Genomic DNA, 22,595 nt, shown 5'->3' with positions numbered 1-22,595 from the left:
ACACAGCCTCGCCTGGAGAGTCCCCCACAGTGTCTATACAATAGTATCAAGATCTGACATTGATTTGTGAAGAACATTGTGTGTGTGTGTGTCTGTATATATGTGTGAATGTGTGTGTGTGTGTGTGTGTTTGCGAGGTGATACTCTGGAGGACCCTGGAGTGCCTGCAGGGCTCCACACAAGGTTTATCTGTCCTGATCTCCATCCAGCCTCATACACCACCTCTCAAACACTACAGCACTGAGGCCTGCTGCACACTGACCACTCTAAATGACACAAGAAATGTGTATGTGTATGTGTATGTGTGTGTGTGTGTGTGTGTGTGTGTGTGTTTGTGTGTGCGCATTTAAGTCTGCTCTCATCCTCAGCCCTCACTAGATCTGTATTAAGAGGAGCTCACATATTGTAATTAATCTTTCTCAAACGTTACTCCTCGGTCAAAACAAAGACACTTCACTCCTGATTTCTGCTTCAGAGATAAAACAGCAGCATCAATTCTGATCAGAAAGCAAAATAAGGTCAGGAGAATTAAATGGGAAAACAAACAAGTCAGAGAAAGAAAAAAAAACAAATGTTCCGAATGTTAAGAAACTTGTAATTAGCATTCGAAAAAAGAATTGTTATTTTCTTGTTTTGTGAGTTTTATCAGAAAACATTTAGCGCATAATGAGCTGCACACTTGCTGACCCTGCATTCTAGTTTCATCCTGGAATAAAAGAATTTATAAATACGACTTTTCAGAGACAATCTGAGACATGTCCGAACCTACAGGAGCCCTCAGTTACAACTCAGGAAGAAAAGAAACAGAACACGTTATCGATCATCTGTGAAAGGTGAGTTTATGTGTAGCTTTTGCTTTGCTTGAGGTTCTGGAGCCGATCAAACATTTTAGGCTTCACTGCGAGGTAAATGACTTTTGTCCATCAGTAGAGGCTAGATTGTGATGCACGTGGCCTGTATGATAACAGGTTTATTTCTTTTATAGATCGCTCACCACTGCTGCTTTCTTTTACTTGGTTTTTGTTTAGTTTAGTTTAGTTCGGTTAGGTTTCCATTCAGAGTAGCTTCTGATAGCGCCTGATTTATTCACATCCAGTCTTTAAAGTAGTTTTTGTTGTTATTGGTCAGGTTATTGAAATCTGTTGCTGTGACCTAGATTAATTTGTTCTTTCTGTTTCCCTTACATGATTTCGGGAGTGTTGCAGGCCGAACGGTGACGTCATCAGGAGCGCGTGGCGCTGTTGGTGGGTATAGGCTGCATCTGCACCTCACTTCCCCCTTATTGTGTGAGTGGTAATTGCACTTTAATTTTCTGTTTTCATTGGGCACATTTCCTTTGGTTTGCAGTGTGTGTGTGTGAGAGAGGTCACCGGGTGTGGGCACCAGCGTGTATGGTAAGTAGTCTGCACCCCCTTTCCCAGTCACAACCACTTACAAGCCTTTGGTCTGCAATCTCCCCTTTCAGTATTCTTTAATTCTTCAATTAACTTTGTTTTATTTTTTTTCTCTATCAGGTGATTTATTGTTGCTGCTGCAAACATTTTAAAACTGTTTAAATAAATTACGCATTTTATCCTGAACTAAACTAGAACTACGGTTTATTCAAAATAAATATATATATTTTTGAATATCACTCCTGACTCTGGTCTCTTTACTTGCTGCCGCTCTGCTGTGTCTCAGTGAAACTAGTCCTATGGGGGTTAAATCTTAACTTGGTAATTTCCTCAGTTGTAGTTTGGGTCTAACCTAGAGCGAGGTCACATGTAGAAGATTGCATGTTCCCCTTGTGCATGTGCAGGCCCTCCCCAGGCACCCCTACTTCCCCCCACAGTCCAAAAACATGTGTGTCTGTTTGATTAGTCACTCTAAATCACTCATAGGTGTTAGTGTGTGCCTGAATGGTTGTCTCTCTCTATGAATGAGCCCTGTAACAGGCGGGGATGTGTCTCGGGTATCCTGCCTCTCCTCAAATGACAGCTGGGATAGGCCCCGGCCCCTCACGACCCAGACCAGGAACAGTGGCAAAGAAAATGGAAGGATGGATGGAGGGTTAAAGGTGTAAGGCTTTTATAAGTTAAGAAAGAAAGTAAATTTGCAGGTGTTGGTCTCATGCTGTTTTGTTCAGAGACAGTTCAGGTAAAAGGAATGGGGCTCCAACAATGAGTGTCAGGGATCTGACTCAGACTCCAGGTCTGGTGACACCAACAGCACTACTTATCTACCTTTGATTACTTGATCTTGTGGACAAAAGCTGGTCATGTTAGATTGTTCTGTTGTTTTGTGGTGTCTGCTTTGTTGTTACATATCTGTTGCCATGGGACAGAAAGACTGAGGATTTTTTCCACAGCAACACCATCAGTGTTGTGAAGCCAAACATTGTTATTGTGCACAGTAACACTCCCTTGAAACAGCGCTAAAAAAACCCACTAATATAGAGATATATGGCAGGTAAAATAAGTATTGAATGCGTGAACTTTTTTCTCATTCCATCTATTTACAAAGCAATTCAAACAAAATGTCTACCAGACATTGGTATTACCTCAAATAATAAACACAGGAAAAGAAATCACAATGTTCAGGTCCATAAATAATGATTATGTGGAATTAAATACAATAACACAGGAAAAAAGTGTTGAACACGCTAACTGAGACTCATCTAATACTTAGTGGAGAAGCCTTTGTTTGCAATGACAGCTTCCAGACGCTTCTTGTATGTTTTAACTAATCGCTCACACTGCTCAGGTGTGATTTTGGCCCATTCCTTTGTACAGATTGTCCAAACATGGTTTATAGTATGACAGCCGAAAAGTTCAATTTTGGTCTCATCTGACCAGACAACATTCTCCCAGTATTCTACAGGCTTGTCAAGATGCTGTTTAGAAAACTTTAAACTAGCTTCAACATGCCTTTTCATGAGGAATGGAGTCTTGCGGGCCGAGCGTCCATAGAGGCCATGGTGGTGGAGTGCATTTCCTACTGTTTTCTCTGTAACAAATGTACCTGCTGCCTCCAAGTCTTTCTGGAGCACTTTCAGGGTGGTCCTTGGCTCGTTGAGTACTCCTCTGACTATCTTTCTGACTCCCTGGTCAGAAATCTTCAAGGAGCTCCTGTGCGTGGCCTGTTGATGGTAAGGTGGTGCTTCTTCCACTTGGGAATAATGGCCCTGACGGTGCTGACTGGAATATTCAGGTGCTTTGATATAAGTCTGTAACCAGTTCTATTCTGATGCTGAGCAACAACCAGGTTGCGAATGTCTTCAGAGAGCTCTTTGCCTTTACCCATCATGAGGTGTGTCCTATTTAACTGCTTGGTGAAAAAATGACCTTTTTTATAGGACCATCAATTTGCTCTAGCCCAGCTGATGTTGGTTTGCACTAATTGGGAGTTTAAGTAATAATTACTGACAGATTTCAGGTGGTATGGAGCATTTCCTTGCCAAAGTATACAGCCTTTCCATGGTGTGTTCAATACTTTTTTCCCTGTGTTATCATACTTAATTCCACATAATCATTATTGAATATCATGATTTCTTTTCACGTGTGGATTATTTGAGTTAATATCAATGTCTGGTAAAAATTTTGTTTGAATTCCAGCTTTGGAAATAAATATAATGAGAAAAAAGTTAACGTGTCATTTTCCCCACTGTATCTTTGTTATATTTAAACACTGAATTAGTATATCAGTGTGAAAGACTGTAGTATAAAGTTTGCATAGCCTCCACAGGGTCAGAAGTTTTAATATGAACCACTGCCTTCAATATGTTCAACCCCCTGAGCTTACCCATCAACTGACTCTACAGACAGTGCAGGTTTCAGGCTGGAGTATCTACCCTTTCTATCGGGCCCAGATGATCTTTGACTCTGTTTAAACTCAAAAACAATAAATCCAAACTTTTTATTCTGATCTGAGACGTGATACTTCAGTGAGATCAGAGAGGTTGCAGAGTGAGGAGAAGAGAGTAGAGGCAGATTAAAGTGAGGGGATGAGATGTCAAGGATATAAATATGAGGTGAAATGGACAGAGGTGGGAGGTGAGGGAGAGGAAGAGCATCCAACGCCTGATCAATACTTATTCTCCATGTCTGCATGGGCTGTAATCTCTCCTGTTGTTGTTGTTCTGCTCTTTTTCTTCCCTGCTCAGTTCTCATCTCTGCTCTCCTTCTATCCGCCATCGTTTCACCTCTGCCCCACCCTCATTTCACTGCTATTCTTTCAATATTTCTACTCTCTGCTTTCAGCTCTGTCCTCTGCACCCTCTCATTTTCTCCCCTTCAGACCTTTTTCATTTTTCTCTTCCACCTACTCTCCAGCTCCCCATATTGTGAATGCTCCCTGAGTGTTCACACATACACTGTGCAGTGTAATGGTTTGACTACAGGGTAACAGTCACTGCTGACCTGATGGAAGGTATTAGAGCCATAGATCAGTATGACGTCCAGCACAATGGGTTGGCCTTTTACAGCAGAGACAGCCTGAAACCGCAGCGTGATACACCTGAAGGAAACATGAGCAGCTTCGATTGAAGGCGGAGGTCTCCTCAGCACAAACGATTGTTGTGTTTCAAGTTGTTCTGAATGCCTAAAAGGTCAATAAATATGTTTCTGGTGAGTTTTCAAAGGGTGTGCACATAAAGTGAGTGCGTGTGTGAGTGTGAGCCTGCGAGAGAGACACACGAGTCATTGCTAATCCCCTGAACTCATTAGGCTAATTGGACAGTCTGCAGAGAGCTCCGCATTGATCGGGGCCCGTTATGATTCTCCTCCCTATGAGCACTCATTCTTCTCTCTTCCTGTCTCTGTCTGTCCTCCCTCCTTCTTACTTCCTCAAACATCTCTGTGAATAATCATCTTTGGCACTGTGGACACACTCATCCTGTCTGGACACGGCTAACTACCCCAGAGTTGTAAGCATTTTGTCTTCATGCCTACAAAACAACATTTTATCTTCCACTTCAGACGGCAGCTTGGGGCACGAACAGCCATTACTGTTGGCAAAAGTAAAGATATTTTCATCTCATTTTACTGTAACAAAACAGAAAGTTTTGCCAATGTTGACCAATTACCAATTAAATCCCCCAAAAAGTAATTTCTCAAGCCATTTTTTCTGTTCGATACAAAAGCCATGCAGAGAGGAGAAATATGTGGAGAGGAAGGGTGTACGTGGGTGGGTGGGTGGGTGGTTGAATGCAGCAAAGGGCTGGGGTCAGGTGTGTAACCAGTGATCACAGCATTGACGTATTATGAGAAGCTTAAAGACAAATGGTGGATGAACCTCTAACTTGACACGACCTGTGACATCACAAAGACTATGCCTAAGTTATGAGCTGCTTCAAAGTGTTTCTGGGGGTAAGAGTTGTGTCCAAAGTGGTTTTAAATTTTCTGTATTTCTTTGCCAGACACTGGCAGTTGTGGTCTGCCTCTGTCACCACCAGATTTATCATTTACTGTTTCTCCAGAGGCTGATCTCTGGTTGGAAAAGCCCTTTAAAGAGCTCTGGGCCTGGTTGAGCAGAACAATCCTCCCTGTTCCACAAAACACAGGTGTTACAACAGGGATAGACTGTTTTCATCCTGTTATCAGGTATGAGTCTGATACTGATGAACAACTGCTACAGCCGCTCAGCAGTTTGGAGAATAACTCACACTTGTTTCACCAGCAACTCTGCAATATGTGCAGGTTTATCCCTCATGTATCCACTGCTGAGGTTCACAGTTCAACTGTAATTGCTTTTAAAGTTGGAGATGTCGTCACCACACATTTACACATTTATGTTTATATAATAATAATGATGGGTGAAGTTGAAAACAAAATATTCTTTTTATTCTTTTGTCCTCTATCACAATTTGACTTTTCTGTAAAATGCTTGCAGACTGATGAAGACTCCAATATTTGTTAGCACACAGAGTGTTTCAACTTGCAAAATTTGTGCTGAATGCTTTTCAGCAGGGTAAGAGGACACTTTATGTTTGACTTTAGTTACTGTTTAAAAGGGAATGTAAGGTTGATTGGTTAATAAGCAACTCTGTGCTAAATTTGATGTGTTTCCGTTTAAAAGGTACCATGATGAGATGCTCTCATCTTTGCTTGATTGCTCCTAATTTTTTTTTGTTTTTCAGTGTCTTGTAAGTCTGGGAGGGCTGAGCCTTCTTTGGTGTATGGGAGGATAAAATAATAACAACAGAATAAAAGAGAAGAAGAATAGCACCTTGTATTCTCCATTTCTCATTATAATCATTTTGTTTTTTTGTAAATATTCCCATATCTCTCTCTCTCTATCTCTCTCTCTCTCTCTCTCTCTCTCTCTCTCTCTCTCTCTATATATATATATATATATATATATATATATATATATATATATATATATATATATATATATATATATATATATATATATAAATATATATATATATATATATATATATATATAAATATATATATATATATATATATATATATATATATATATAATTTTAGTTTAACATTTTTAATTGCTATTTTCTCTATATATTTTTTGCACATTTGTACATCTTAACTTTTTCGATATTCTATATGCATTTTCGTTATTTTCTTGTTAAGTGTTAGCACCAACAAACCAAATCAAATTCCTTGTTTGTGCAAATTTACTTGATTGATGATTCTGATTCTGAAAATAATACATTTGAAATACAAAAGAAAACAAAACAAAATGTAACTGTAAAGTCTGGTTGAACATCTTTTTTGTTTCATTTGGTTTACAAAGTCAGAAAAGTGTGCAGTTAAAACACCATTCTTATTTTCAATCTTATATAAAAAATAGAAAATGTTAAATTTATATAGGTAACCAGAATGAATTAGTGTTTGTATCATTTAATCAATGCCCAAGTATTGGTTTTGGTATTGGGACTTAAAAAGATGGAGTGATGCATTGTTAATGACAACTGAAGGTTTCACATAATAGGGATGTTATCTCAGGAATCAACAATCATTTGGATCTTAAGGAATCACAATTTGGCCCAAATGTGACAGTTTTCATATTGGAACTGCTCACTCTTCTCTGAAAGAAGTTCTCCAGAAATATCAATTTAATATTACAAAAAAAAAAAAAAAAATCCTCACTATGGCTACAACAATCTGGGGTCTAACGAGATTTTCTGTGTTTTAGAGCCAGTGGATGCTTACAGGAAATAAAGTTGCTTTCACCAGTGATCTGACACCAGCGCCTGAGACAGCAGAGTCAGCACCTGAGTGCCACAACTAAACCCAGAGAGTGGTCTGCCTTGGTGCTGCAACCCCCCCAAGCAAGTCAAAAAATACAAAATGCATCAGAGAGTCTTCAAGCAACAAACAAAGGGCCAAATTAAAGGTGAAGGCTGAATAACCTCCCCAAATGTAAATATGTAAATATGTAAATATGTAAAACATAAGCTGTAGAAGTATCTCTTGAAAATAATTGACTTTCAGCCCTTAGCTCATGAGCAAACGGCAGTTTAAATGCAGGATGGGCATTTTTGTTTGAGAAAGGCAGAAATGATATCGTGATGTGCTTCATTGTGACTTTATAAGAGACAAAGAGATCACTTTTAGTTCATTTTCTCTCCTCCTGTGCAGATTTCCTTGAACTTTGCCAATTTTCTTCCCTAACTCGTGAGTCATATTAAGAGTGAAAACAAGCTCTTCTATCAATGTGCTGGATCAAACTGAAGTCAGTTGTTTCTTAATTTGTGAAACTGAATTGTATTTTTTAAAGTATCTGACAAATAATATGAATATTGGCGCTGAAAGAGCCGCGTCCCCCAGGTGTCCACGGATAAATGGACGTTATTATTTGTTTCATTTTCTGAGTTATTCTGAAGCCAGAGGAAGAAACACAGAGCTGTCTTAGTTCATCTCAGCGTCTCTGAGACTGTCCGCTGTGAGAGGGGGAGAAATAAAAAGCCCGTTAATTAATTACTCCAACTATTCATCTCCACCAGCGCCTCCCCCTCCCCTCTCCCTCCTCTCCCTCCTCTCCCTCCTCTCCCCCACTCAGCAGGAGTCACTTGATAATGAGGTGTGGTGTTGTCGGGATCACAGCCCGTGCTCATCCATCCAACATGCTTAGTAAGGGGCATGGTACACACACACACCACTGTCTACTGCAAAAACACACACACACAAGGTCATGAAGAGAAAAATGTCAGGATTTGCACCAGCATACTCACACAGAGCCTGAGTAAAGATTTTACACATTGACTGAGAAATAAACATGTACCTTTACAGAAGAAGACCTACACACACACACACACACACACACACACACACACACACACACACACACACACACACACACACACACACACACACACACACACACACACACACACACACACACACACACACACACACACACACAGCTCAGATGATGCATGAATACTTAACACAGACAGGGAAAAGAGAGAGACCCTGTCAGGGTTGCTGTTGGCCTTTTCTCACAGGATAAGACGATGACATTATCACTGTCGTATTCCTGAATGTGAAAGCACTGCAGTGTGCGTTATTTCTACAGGAAGGCTGATCTCTAAAAGTCAATTATTCAGTCACAGCGGAGAAGACCCCGAGGCGACGAGCATCTTGTCAGTTGAATAACTGATCTTTTGTCTTTCAGCTGGTTCATTGGACACAGAGCTTTGCACGAACGTCACCATCACAGGCTGTAAAATAACAATGAACTGAGTCACAAAATGAACTCTTGGTATCTGTGTTTTAAAGGACGCTCAGTCAGCCACAGAGATCCCTCCTCTGCAACATGAACTGAGCCAGTGATTTTAACAGCAGGTTAAAAACAGGAGGACGCAGTTTCATCATTTCCTGTGCTCTCTGATGAAGACATAACGTGAAGAAGCACTTCTTTTTCAATGCTCAACTTGTTCATGTTTTAAGGGTTTAACCAGGTGAGCTGAGATGCCACCAAAGATGCAGCCTGGTTTATACTTCTGTGTTGACCCCATTTGTTATGAGTACAGCTATGAGGTTTCTCTGCAAAACACTGAAATGCATGAGGACAGCATTGTCTGTAACATCCTCAGATCGCCTGTTTTTACATTTTCCGAGATGATGATAACAGCCGATGTGCAGCAAATTCATAACCTGTGAATACAGAAAGACGATGTCAACCAGCAGACCAATCACAGGGCTTTTAGTCTGTGTGAAGTGACAATTTGATTGAGGTGCACTTCAGACTACGTTTGTGGGCTTCTGCGTCAGAAAAAGGGAAACACAAAGTAGTAGGCTATGCCACTGGCCTGATGGAGGCGTTTTAACCAGGCTTTACGATGCAGATTAAATCATCTGTGTTTGGGTTGGTGTCATTTTCTTACAAACATCTTCAGGAAAACTGTTTCTTGAGCCCAAAGATGACCAAAAACCAGGAACGTTGGTTGTATTTGGGCCACCAAACCTTTGTCACTGTTGCTGTGTAAACAGCCAGCCGGAGTTCATGCTCCGCTTTGAACATTAGACTTTCATTGTAAGGACTTAAATCGCCATGCACAAACTGGACAACAGTCACAATGGCAGACTACTGTGTTGAGCTTGTGTTGCTGAATCTGCTAACTTTTATTGTCATTCAACAAACTGTGCATCTATTGCACCACTTCTACACCTCTCTGTTCTCTGTTCTTAGCAGTCGGCTACACTTCTGATCTGTGGAGGAATGAGAAGTGATCACATGTGGTGTGTCTCTACAGTTATATCGCCATCTACAGGCCTGGCATGAACACTTCAGTGTTTTCAGTCCCTCAGTCTTTCCTTGTGCACGGAGAATGTTTTCATGTTAAACTGCTTCTGCTGCATGAGGTGTTAGGTCTTTGAAAGCAAAACTCATGAGACCTCTGACCTCTTCAGGCTGTTTAGAATGACTGTTGCTGAACAAGATGGCATGAGGATGCACACGCAGGTGGAAACGTGCGCTGATTCTCGGGGCGTCAGTTCAGCCCAGCAGTTTGGGAGCATTTCCTACAAGGTTAACTTTCCTGCACATCACTCCCCACCTCACCTTTTTTCCTGCTCTATCCACTGTCCTAACCTCTCTGGATAAAAGCAAAAAGCCCCAAAAATAGCTCAAAAAGAGAGAAAATACACACCCACTCTCACTGCACATGACTTAAAGTAACAAAATCAACTACAAGAAACAATCAACAGGCTGGACTCATAAATGTGTCCAGATTTTCAAAGGCCAGATATTTTCATCAGTTTGTCTCCCTCTTAGCTCTGCTTGCTCCATTTGTACAGTCCATGCTTAAAATGTTTATACTTTTCTTTCCAGATGAGAAGTAAACTGGAAAAAAATGGACCAAACACAAATAAAAAAACTATCTTAAGTTGCCACGGGGACAGGTGCAGCTCTCAGCTATAGCAAGCAGACATCTAGACCTATGGCATCGCTGACTTAAATAAAGTTCCTGTGTTTTCAGCACTGTCACGCTTTACGGCTGCTGTAAATCAAACCACGTTGCAAACATGTCCGCTGTGTGGGACTACTTCTCTTTGGAAAGCAATGAAAGTAAAACAGCATCTTTCAATGTTCGTAAAGTGAGTGTTCCTTGAGGAGGCATCAACAGGGCTCACTTTAATACAACAAATATGATTCATTTACAACAGAATCACCCAACGGAGTATGGGATTTATCAGAGAAAGGGATTGGATCGCAAAACATATCCTAAAAAAAAAAAAAAATGGATCGGATTGGAAGTCAAAAAACCTGTATCGGGACATCCCTAGCTTCCTCATTTGGGCACAGCTAGCCAAACTGCAAACCAACAGTCTGAGCTAATTTCTGCTCAGATTGTTTCTTTTCCCCCGGTGTCAGGGCCTCCTTTATCTGGTTAAAAATGCAGCTAAAAACAATGACAGCGTGGATGAATTATTCTGTAAGTGGTCATGAGGAAATGATTAATTTCTGGATGACAACCAGCGCTGATGGAGGGTAATTAATGTTTCTTTGCACAGGTAAAGATGAGACTCACATGCAGGAGCATGCAGGAACACAGAGAAGTTTGATAAGGTAGTGAAATAAAAAAGGAGTATAAAAAAACAGGCATGTGTGTATATGTGATAGCAGTGTTTTCATACAACCCTTTTCTTTTCCTCTCTCCATCCTTTACACTCCTTAATCCCCACGAACCATTGCACCATTCATCTTTCTCTCTGCATTTACTCACACTCTGTGTCCAGTGTTTTCATCATACATCATTCAGGAGCTCCTCTGCCCTCTCTACCCCCACCTCTCTCCTTCCTTCTTCCCATTTCTCCAGCAGCAACTCTATTCCAGGCCTTTCCCCGTCGTTCAGCATATCATAATCTCTCCTTTCCTCCGTGCTCTCTCCCCCTTTCAGGAGGGTGAAGGGTAAGTGAAGATCGTTGGGCCCCAGTGGAGAGGCCCAGACATCGTGGGTGTGTATTAGTGCGTGTGTTTGTGTGCGCCACATCATTGCTCATCTCTGGCAGCCTCGCTGGCATTCCCCCGAGCTACAAGCTACAGAATAAATACACTTTAAATCACTACACAGACACACACTTTCAGACACACACACACACTCACACACCGAAGCAGCCTGCTCCCTGGCAGCACTTTGCTGCTGTTAAATGAGGGGTCTGGGGAGTTTTGCTGGCAAAGCCTCTGGCCACTCATGCTCCCTTCCTCTCACTCCTCTGTGATGAAAAGACCACAAAACGCCATGTTAAAAGTTCAATTAACGCACTTTGTTTCAGAGAACAAACCAAACCAGAAGCATAAACACACCGTCAGACAATCAGACTTTACTTGCAGAAGTGAGGTCAAAACATCTGGACAGTGCAGTGCTCAGTGGATTTAGATTAAACTATAGGGTTCAAAGCTCTGTTGAAATTGGACAGATAAGATGAAGGGGCTGCTTCAAAGGTCCTGGTGAAAACATGACACAGATGTATGGTTAAGTATTGTTGTCCTCTGACTCCACCTTTCTTTCTGTGCCACATCTTTGGCCTCATGTTAAGGTACAAGGTCATTTTCTGTTGTACCAAACACTCAGTTACTTTTAAAGATGCACATTGACTAATCTGAATCATCAATCACAACCACTCCTTGCACTTTGCATCACTGAAGAAGAAGAGGAAGAAGAAGATGAAGAAGAAGAAGTAAAAGAAAAAGTAGAAGAAGAAGAAGAAGAAGAAGAAGAAGAAGAAGAAGAAGAAGAAGAAGAAGAAGGAGAAGACGAAGAAGAATGAGAAGAAGAAGAAGAAGAAGAAGAAGGAGAAGAAGAAGGAGAAGACGAAGAAGAAGGAGAAGAAGAAGAAGAAGAAGAAGAAGAAGGAGAAGAAGAAGAAGAAGAAGAAGAAGAAGGAGAAGAAGAAGAAGAAGAAGAAGAAGAAGAAGAAGAAGAACAAGAAGAAAAAGAAGTAGCAGCTGTGGCTAGGATGAATTTTCCTCTTGAATATGATTGAAAAATAAGCATTTTTCATTAGGAACAAAAATAACTCCATCAGTGTGCTGGGGAAAGGCTGCAGCAGCAGCATTTTTTGGCTGGATTCTCTCTGGATGTTTCTTTACAGGTGATGTGACTGATCATTAATTTTTTATTAACTCTGGAACAAACAGGTTTTTGTGAAAACTTGATTTTACAGCTGTTCCTTGAAGCTTCAGTTGAGCGTTTTGTGCTACACCAGACCTTTCCCTGTCTTGTCTTCAGACATGAAGCAGGACCACCAGACAGCTGAAGTCCAAGAGCAAGGACTTTCTGTACCTCCAATCACAATAATGACCATCTCCTTGTTCATGCTGCTCTGTAAAACCTCAAACCTGTTGACCCCTATGCTCATCATGTTGGTTTGTTATGTTGACGATGATGATGTGCTCTTCAGTGATGCCTTAGTCACAGTTAAATAAAACCTGTGGAAGCACCAGCCTGTTCATTCTACAAGTGCTCTATAAATAACCACAACTTCTCCACCGTTTGGGCAAGAAAATTCAAACAGCTCCTTGGAGAACAAAAAGACAAGCTTTGCAAGGCCATATCTGTGGTGTTATGGTACTGTACAACAACGTTCCAATCACAGCAACACTCGATGCAAACTATTGTCATTGCTGTAACTCTTCAACCATATGGGCTGGGGAAAAAACCTCAAACGGTTCCAGAAGAGGAGCAGATGAGCTTCCCCGGCTAATCCCTCACTCTTGTAACAATATAAAAATCCAGCTGGCTTCTACGATACTTAGGTGATACTTGGGTTAATGGGATTCCTATAAATAATAAAATAACCATTTTCTTTAACCAGTGGTGTACATTCTGCCAGTGCATGTGAACTTATGAGCTCAAATGTTTCCGTTTTGTGTTTTTGCATCTCAAAGGGGGTGTTATGCTCATCTCAGGGTGCGGTCACGCTGGCCAAACAAACTGGACCTTAGGGTTGACGCATGCTAGAGCATGGTCCGGATGGCCTGTGTGCCTTGATTATACCATGGTGCACTTGTTCTAATATAAAAGGTTATTATCTCATGGTAACAAGTACAATGAGTCTTGAAAGAGTAACCCAAGTCTAGTATTTTTAAATGAAATATTGTATGAATAAAATGTAAGATTGAATGCTAATTTTCAGATATTCTTAGGTTAGCAGTGAAATTACTGGGGCAGACCCAGCAACAGCAGCAGTGATCAAATCACTGTCCTACAGGGTTAGCAGGGAGCAGCTGGAGAAGAAATGATGCCACTCCAATCACACTCATGTTAGAGGAGATTCATTGCAGGTCAACACTTGGATCCAGGTCTTGTGTTTGGTATGGAGAGAGAAAGGTTGTACATCTCGAATGTAATCTAAATCCTAACATGAACTACATCATTTAATAACTATCAGGACTCTTTCCTCTTCCATTCCAACATAAAAAGCTTTCTCACTTCAGCCTGATTTTCCATCAGCCTCCACATCCAGTGGGATTCTCCATCACTCTCCATCATCTCTGCAGTGGGCGTGGGCGCAGGAGGTAAGAGCCTCTGCCTCCCCCTCTCTCCATCTCCACTGTTCCTCTCTGTGCCCATCTAACAGTGTATTTCAGAGTATTGGAGTGTGTGTGTGTATGTGTGAGGAAGGAATAGTTGTAGTGGGAGTTTGTTGTTGCCTGATAAGGGTTAAAGAAATGAAGCTGGACTGAAATCTGTCCTCTCATTCTAAAGACAGCGGTGGGTCCATACTCTACCTGAGCTGAGACACAAATTAAACGATGATATCTGACAAAGTGGCATTATTCTGCATACAGGAACACCCTCTCTTTCTCTCTCTCACACACACACACGCACACACACACACACACACACACACACACACACACACACACACACACACACACACACACACACACACACACACACACACACACACACACACACACACACACACACAAGACACAGACTATATATATCCCTGACCCAGGGCTGTCAGTGCATCTTGTCCTCATGCAGCTCTGTGTCCTTCCCACAGTGTAACATCAACCCGGCTGACTGCAGCTAACACGACACAGCTCTGCTGTCCTCTGTGTCTCGTCATGTCATTCTATCTATTTATCCATCTATCCATCCATCCATCTATCAATCTATCCATCTATCTATCTATCTATCTATCTATCTATCTATCTATCTATCTATCTATCTATCTATCTATCTATCTATCTATCTATCTATCTATCTATCTATCTATCTATCTATCTATCTATCTATCTATCTATCATTGGACAGTAAAATACTACACAGTGACCTATGCTATGATTCTTAGTTATGAGTTTCTGATCTGGGTGTAAGAGGTCAGTGTATATTCAAATTAGGGATGGGTACCTTTCACATTTAAAACAATACAGTACTGATGCCAGACATCTGGAAATCAGTATTGATACTCATCGGTACCAATTTTTGTTTTTTTTGCATGTTTGTGTTGTAATATTATTATTTTTTATAATAAAATCTCAGAGTTTTTCAATTTAACATATTTATTCTTCAAAATATAACTTTGCAATCGCTTGCTTTTCCACTCCCTTATAGTCACAAGGATGCATTAAGTACCTAAATGTGGTGTCATTTGAGTTTAAGTGAATTGGTACTGGGTACCGCAGACAGAATTCAGTCGGTACCTGTATAAGTACCCAAGTCAGTACCCATCCCAAATTCCAATGTGTTGCAGCTGTGAAAGCAAATATCAGTCAACTTATCAACAGGCTTGTTGATCAGTTTGTATAAAGGCAGCTGTCCAAAGTTTAGCATCAAATTCATTTTGAATAATTTTACAAAACCCATCTCAGATAAAGTGGTAACACAGTTCCATCAACAGCTCAGCTTTGTTAAAGTCAGAAACAAACTCATCTTAAACCCCGGACACAGCCCTGAGCCTTGTGAGTGACTGTGACTTTCCTCTCACTTTCCTCTCCAGCCAGAGGAAAACTGAGGAAGCTACAGTTTGTTGTGTCAGGCTGTTCTGTAGAAAACTCCAGAGAAAGAAAAGCCTCCAGTGTTTTGAACGCTCTCTCAGTCATTTTCTGGGATCGCCTTGCAGAAGAGAAGAGCATTTCACAGATCCTGCTGTGACTCCAGGCCTAATAATACAGCTGGATCCTTTAATGACTGTTTCTGAGAGAACATGCTGATAAGTTGGAGCATTTTTACAAACTACAAAGTGAGTAATTCAGCATCTAATAAGGGCTGTAATGTCTTTAAATTTCAGAATGGTTAATGTGAGTGAAGCACACACTTCAGAGACATCACAGAGTGGGCTTACAGCTGATTTATTCTCCCCTCACTTCTGGCAGAGTTTGGCAGAACCTTCTTTTTGCCTTTTCCCTTTCAGCTGCAGCTTTTCTCTTTAAGGCTGGGAGGCTATTTTCTCCTTTATGAAGAGAAAGTAACGAAAAAAGAAAAATAAAATCGATAGTCCTATCTTCTTTTACTCAGTTCTGGTTTTTATCCCTCTAAACAAACCTAGCAGTGCTCAGCCTGGTTAAAGACAGCTGTCACTATTAGCAAGTTATGCTACCAATAAACACAACGTGCATGTAAGAGAGATCGGCTGGTTTTTTTTTTTTTTTGTCTTATTTCCAAAAGAAAATATCTTTTCGGACATAGTATATACCACGTTCATCTGACCAGTCCAGACAAACGTCTTGTTTCAAGTTATTTCAAGACAGAAATGAGGTCTGAATCGCTTGTAACGAGTAAAACAAAATCTGCCAATGAAACAAGAGACAAGTTAATTGTAATAAGAAATTATTCTAGTTTCAAGTAATTTCTTCTTGTTCCATTGGCAGATGTGAAAAATAGAAATGAGAAGTACTTGCCTGAAGCGTTTTTCAGGTAGCCGTTGGAGTCCACTGTGGTGTACATGACGTAGGGACCTGGCTGGTTCACACCAAAAGGCTGCAGAAACACACAAATACAACAAAGTGACAAACTTTGACACATCACACGTTTCCTTTCACATCAGCTGTCTGTGAGAGAGGGCAAAAGAGGACAGTGGGGAGAAAACAAGCCAGGGAGGGAAAGAGACAGAGGGCAGACAGGCAGACAGACAGACAGACAGACAGACAGACAGACAGACATGCTGTCACCACCCTGACCTTCAGCAGTTTTTAGCTTTTATTTTCCGCTAGGTGACATGACAGGCGTCTGACCTCGCTGGCCTGAACCTGACTGAGTATAAATGAGAGTGACGGTTGCGTGTTTGTGCCCCTGCGTGGGCGGATGCACAGGAGCTGTCTTATCTCCTCATTACGAGAGGATGACAACTAATGAAGAGATCTGTCGAGCCATCCTTCGCTTCACATCAGCTAATCACGAGCCCCTGACACACACGCACACACACACCAGCATACACACACATGCAAACATACACAATGCAGGAGAGACTCGGTCCTTTGTGATGTGACACTCAGCAGCCGGGTGAGAGAGGAATAGAAATGAGGTCAAAAATGGGAAAAGGGAGAGACAGGGAGAGACAGGGAGAGAGGAAGATGAGAAAGGCACAGAGCTGCAGATTAGTAGGCTCAAAGAAACACAGAGGAAGAGAGGTGTGACTAAGAAGAAGAGGAGTGGGAGAGTGAAATGAAAAGATAGAGAGGGTGATGGATGGGAGAGGGGAGGAGTAGAAACAGCCGCGAGCTCCACTCGTCTACTGCATTCATCATGCCTTTCAGTTAGACAAGGAGCGGGTGGAGGAGCAGACAGACAGAAAGCAAAACAACTCTAATACCAGCAGCCTCTTGTTGATGTCAAAGCTAATGTGTTTTGCAAAGGGCTTTCCACTGGTGAAAGGTTGTATGATGAGTGATGCGTGGCCGCTGTGTTTCTGTCATATTCCTCTGTCCGCCTACACGCAATCATCAGACATGAGCTCTCTGAGAGAAATAAAAGGTGCTCAGAGCTAACTGCTCCATAAACCAGTGGCTACATTCAAACTGAGAAGTGGATTGAAGTTTGAGAGCTCACACCAATAAAACGACATAATAGGAAGCAGATCTCCTGCTGTGGGCACAAACTGTGAGGTGAGGGGAATATCACTCACTGTTTTGTGCATTTCAGCAGCTGGCATTTTCATTATTTAAGAGCCAGAAGTGACCATATTCAGACAACGGGGTGCTAACTGCTAGGCCTCAATTCCAATAGACCAAACTCACGTGTTGGAAACATAAAAAAGAAACATACAGTGTTTAATGTATTAGACCACCACCCAGTGTCAGGTGTGAGCCCCCACTGCCCTAAAAGAAGAGTATATTGTTGACTAAAAAAACACTTTTTATGTTTCTGTGATGGTTAATCCACCAAGATGTTAAAGCTCTTTAATCAGAATAATACATTAAATGCTAAAGTACAATTATTACTGTTATTCAAAAGGTTGAAATGAAGGTACAGTTCTTAGGAACAGAGAGTCAGTTTATGATCCTGGGTGTTTTCTTCGTTCAATGACAGGTGGTCCGATAAATTTATTAAAGACGCTATGAGTAGCATGTGTTTTCATTGGTCTGCCTTGCCACCTTCTGGCCCGGAGTCTCACTCTCACTGTTGTAAAAATGGGACTTTTAACCAGACTTGTGTTTGTTTTGGAACAAAATTTGCTTTGTTCAAGACAACTTTTTACTGGATACAACACGACAAGCCAAGGTATTCATCAGTACTGTTAGCCAGCTTTATGTAGCGCTACTAGCAGCCTGGTGCTACAACGTATCCATGATCTAAAGTTTCCACAAGCTAACTGTCAGTTCGTAGAGTACTTAAGTAGCCGTCCATATGTAGCGCTGACAGCCCTGTGCCCTAAGACATGTCTGTAATGTGTAATGTTAGTAAATCCTGGTTATGTCTTGCCAGTCATCTACCAATCAGAGCTGACATAACCTCACTCTTCATTTTATTGATAGACTCTCAAGTTTGAACAGACCACTGCAGAATAACTGCTGACTGTGGGTTGGAATGAACATTATCACAAACAGCTCAACCCATGTTGTAGCCTCAAACTCGTGTTCTATCATTCTCCCTTGTTTAGCTTTCTTCTGCTCTTCTGTCCTTTTTCTGACAGTTAGGCCCCTGTGTCCACCATCACTACAAAATTAATCACAGCAATTATTGTCAGCAGAGAAGAACTCAGATCTCTCTTCCCACTATGAAACTTCACTAGCTGGCATGGTGTTGTCCTAGAAACTTAGGACGCGGTCACAGTGGTCAACCGTGCCAGCCTAAGCAGGCTTCAGCCCTAAAGCATGTTTGGAATGGCCAGTGAGACCGCAACTGTGCCGTGCTCAAGCACGATTCGCTTGCGTGCTTTGGCACGCTTCAGAGAGGTGGTCTTCGGCACGGTTTACTTCATGCACGAGCAAAAGCACATGGACAGTGTGTGTTATCCTAGACGTATGATCACCGTGAGCGCATCCCTCGACAATCATTCTAAACTAAGCGGGTTGTTAGAGGGCTGTGTCGGGCGAAAAGGATTAACGTAAGTCCAAAAGTCTCTAAAGTTGTAGCAGTGCTCTCTGTGTCTCGTGCTGACTCCGATGAGATGAGCTTCATGTAAACAGACGCTTCACGATGATGTAGGCGAGCCATGCACGTGTGTGACACCCGCTAAAGTCTTCATATAGGGGAAGTGTGACCGCTGGCCGTATTCTCAAGCTGGGGAATGGCGCTGCGGGGGGGCAATCGTGCTTAGGCACGGTTTGGATGGCCAGTGTGACCACACCCTTAGACGTGCTGTAAAGCAATCCAGTCTTGCTGTACCCATCAGGAAGCTAGGAAGAAGCTACAAGTTTCTGAATAACCTACATCGGTGCTGCTAATCTTATATTTAAGTGTGGATTACGATCAGGCAAATATCTAGAAGGGAGACTTCCTCAAACCATTTTCAAACTCCTCACAGCCCCTTAAAGCACTAGCAATGAGGCCAACTCTGAAAACTTGGGATGCTGATTTAAACATGGATGCTGTGACCACCCTCTGTTCCAAACATCCTGACCAAAGATCTTTTGTGGACTTCCTCAAACTCTTCTTCCTCTTAATGTAATTCTGGAAAGACTCCATGATGCTGAGATCAGAGCTCTGTGGGACCCTATTGTCACTTCTGGGATTTCTTGTTCTTCTTCTTGACCCTGAAGATAGTTCTTGATGACATTGGCTATATGTTTGGGGTGGTGGTCCTGCTTGTATTCCTCAGTATTGAGGACAATCCTGAACAAATCTCCAACTCCATTTGCAGAAATGCAGGCCCCAAACTGTAAGGACCATCCAGCATGCTTCCCTGCTGTCTGCAGACTCTGATTAATGCAGGGGTCTCCAGCTCTTCACTGAACAAACTGCCTTCTGCCAAATACTTCAGATTTTGACTCATCTCTCCAGAGCACCTGTTGCAACCCAGCTCATGCACAGTTGAGTTGCTTGGCCTCACCATGTTGAAGGTCTTGCTTTTTGGCTGCAATCCCTCAATAAAGACCATGGAGCTTGGAAGAGAAATAAGCTTACTGTTTATTTAAACTGCTGCACTAAGTTTGCTGTGCCTAGCCCAGCTACGATTCTTGTCTACATTGCACGTTTCATTTGGTGTGTGAAAGAGCTTGAACAGCAAATGCCAAATTGCCCCAGATTTCCGACCCCAAGTATGCAAACACAGTCTATTAAGAGGTCAAAACCATCATGAATACAAGAGTGAACACACCCTTCTTCATGATTTATTGTCCCACAAATAAACCATCATGCACATCACCAACACTAAGCTGCGTTCATGTTGTTTTTGAGCAGTAACTGAAGCTTAAGATGATTAAGAGAATGTTTGGACCAGAGAAGCTGCCCCCTGCTGGCCACACACAGACTGCTGGTTTCAAGCACTTCTGCACAGACATTAGCTTTGAAACTGTGTGGCTCTCTCAGGTTCAGGCATAAAGTTTATGGATGTTGGTTGGCTTGTTTGGGTTTGTAGTCTGCTCCTGAAGTTTAACCCACACCCTCTGCTTGAACACAGTAATGCTAAAGGGAGCTGTGACCATGAGAGAGTCTCATTGTGGCAAACTTAAAAATGCTTGGTGAAACTCTTGAGGAATTTTAAAAGTTGCAAAAACTATGGCACTGTTTGTCTTAATGAGATCTCTGTGTTGGCAAAGACAAACTAAAAAACAACAAAAAGCCTGAATTTATTCTGCCAAATCAACAATTTGGATTTTTTTATTCAGGTTTGGTGAAGCTGAAGGTCATGTCTGCTCTGTGTTATGAAATCATAAAACACTGTGTTATGAAAGCTTTCATCTGGGGTCAGTCACCCATCATTTAAATAGTAGTCCTGGACTTGTTAGGGGAGAGTTTTTATGCAGAGCTCTGTTTGATGGAAACAGTCGGTACAACAGAGATCTTTAATGATTTATTGATGCCACCTTCCTAACAAAGCTTTACCGAAGAAAACCAGGGACACACATGGAGCTGGCTTCATTAAAAAAGGCTCAACACTACCTTTCAGAAGCTTAGACGAATCAAACTGATGAACAAGGTCTCTCCGTGTCTCACAGACTCAGACATGAAGCCTTGGGTGCCTCTAAAACTCACATAGTGTGAACAAAAGGTAAACTCTAAATGAATACCCAAGTCTCCACAGAGAAAATCGCAGTCAACACGACCCTGAGCAGCAGTAAGAAACAAACTCAAAGCGCTCCCTCGAGGACGGCGGCTCAGAACAAGCACACCTGGCATTATTTGCCCTTGAAAAAAAGAAAAAAGCTTGCACTGATATTTTTTAGGGATAATAACAAAAACACACCCACAACACAGACGAGTGACTGTCTGTTGACTTCTGCAATCACTCACTATAGTTCCCATCAGTAACAAAGCCGACAGATGGAGGGCTGAGGGTGACTGTCTGCTGGAAATCACAGGCTATTAACATTATGTCTAAGAGAGAACACATTGCTTTTGGTGCTTTTCTTTTTTGTATTTTTTTAGGCTGTAGTAAAGTTAGGTATTTTACATAAAATAAGAAGCTTATGTTGCCCCGGAGCTCTAAAACACATCACCCATTCAAATCCCCTTCTCTAATTTCCTGACTATAAAGTTGATCCCCCCACACACATGAAGCTGAACCACTACAGGGTTTATTTCTGTCTTTCTGCTGAAAAAATGCTGAGCACAGAGTCTGGGGGAGATAAAGAGGCATGCATGGAAAAATGAGAATGGATAGAGACAGTAGAGCCATATTGTGTGAGTAATCAGACAGAGAAGACACACAGGACTTGTGTTAAGCTGTCATTTGAATGTGTATGGAAAAGTTTTCTCACCTTGACATCTTCAGGACAGTCGTTGGAGCAGAGGCCGCTGAGCACTGAGGAAAAGCACAGATGTCAGAGTTAAACATGCTGCTCAGCATGTGTAACCTGCCCAACACAATAACACGATCTGCTGGGAACAAGTGTCGTCTGAGACACTGCTGCTGCTGCTGTGCCCTGAGGGCCTCAGTATAAACATGTTACAAACATCAAGCACGTCAAACTCTCACGGAGAAATCAACTTTTCTAAAGCGATGACTGTGGCTCTCCTGTGATTGACAGCCAGACAAATAAATCTTCTTATTAACCATACTGAGACTTACCTCGCATTCAAATGATATTTCATGCAATTTAATCATCCTTTCCGTACGCTAGGTGAGTGTGGACAAGACAGACAACCGAAGACGGGAAGGAGGGGGGTTATGAATAATTTTCCAGCATTGAGAAACATAAAAAATTAAATGTGCAAACTATTAGCTCTGCGTGTGCGTGTATACGTGCATGTTGAGAGAGCATTTTACTTATTTGTGTACACAAGCGGAGCAAGGACAAAATCCGCTGAATTGCTAATCAGTCATTAGAGAAGGGACTTTATTAGCATACTAATAGGGTCCTGGGTCTAGGTTGCCTTGATTTGCCTGATGGAGTCGCACTGAAGCCCAATACTCCGTTAATAAGGTCTGCACCCGACGCTGTAATAAACAGCAGCCGCACTCGGTGCACCTATTCAAAGTGAACACATGAGTGGCCTCTGCTCGGCTGCACACACAGTGGGAGGACGAGGCCTCGGGATTGGATTGTTCGTCATTAACTCCACACAAAACACGTTAATCACAAACATT

General features: G+C 41.8%; 1 protein-coding gene across 1 annotated transcript in view; it reads right to left on the bottom strand.

The window, feature by feature from the left end:
* itfg1 (integrin alpha FG-GAP repeat containing 1) overlaps nucleotides 1–22,595 on the bottom strand; it is a 252,552-nt gene that overhangs the window by 40,752 nt on the left and 189,205 nt on the right. Inside the window, exons 13-14 of the mRNA XM_074667248.1 lie at nucleotides 21,766–21,809; nucleotides 16,306–16,384 (exon numbers count right to left, since the gene is read on the bottom strand). Of these exons, the coding sequence (XP_074523349.1) occupies nucleotides 16,306–16,384; nucleotides 21,766–21,809 (123 nt within the window). The remainder of the gene's footprint in view (nucleotides 1–16,305; nucleotides 16,385–21,765; nucleotides 21,810–22,595) is intronic.

This window comes from Halichoeres trimaculatus, unplaced genomic scaffold (assembly GCF_033239565.1).
Source record: "Halichoeres trimaculatus isolate MK-OKI-2021-1 unplaced genomic scaffold, fHalTri1.1 fHalTri1_scaffold_3, whole genome shotgun sequence".
NCBI lineage: Eukaryota > Metazoa > Chordata > Actinopteri > Labriformes > Labridae > Halichoeres > Halichoeres trimaculatus.
Note: the sequence above shows the minus strand (reverse complement) of the source record. Positions and strands in the feature narration are given on the sequence as shown.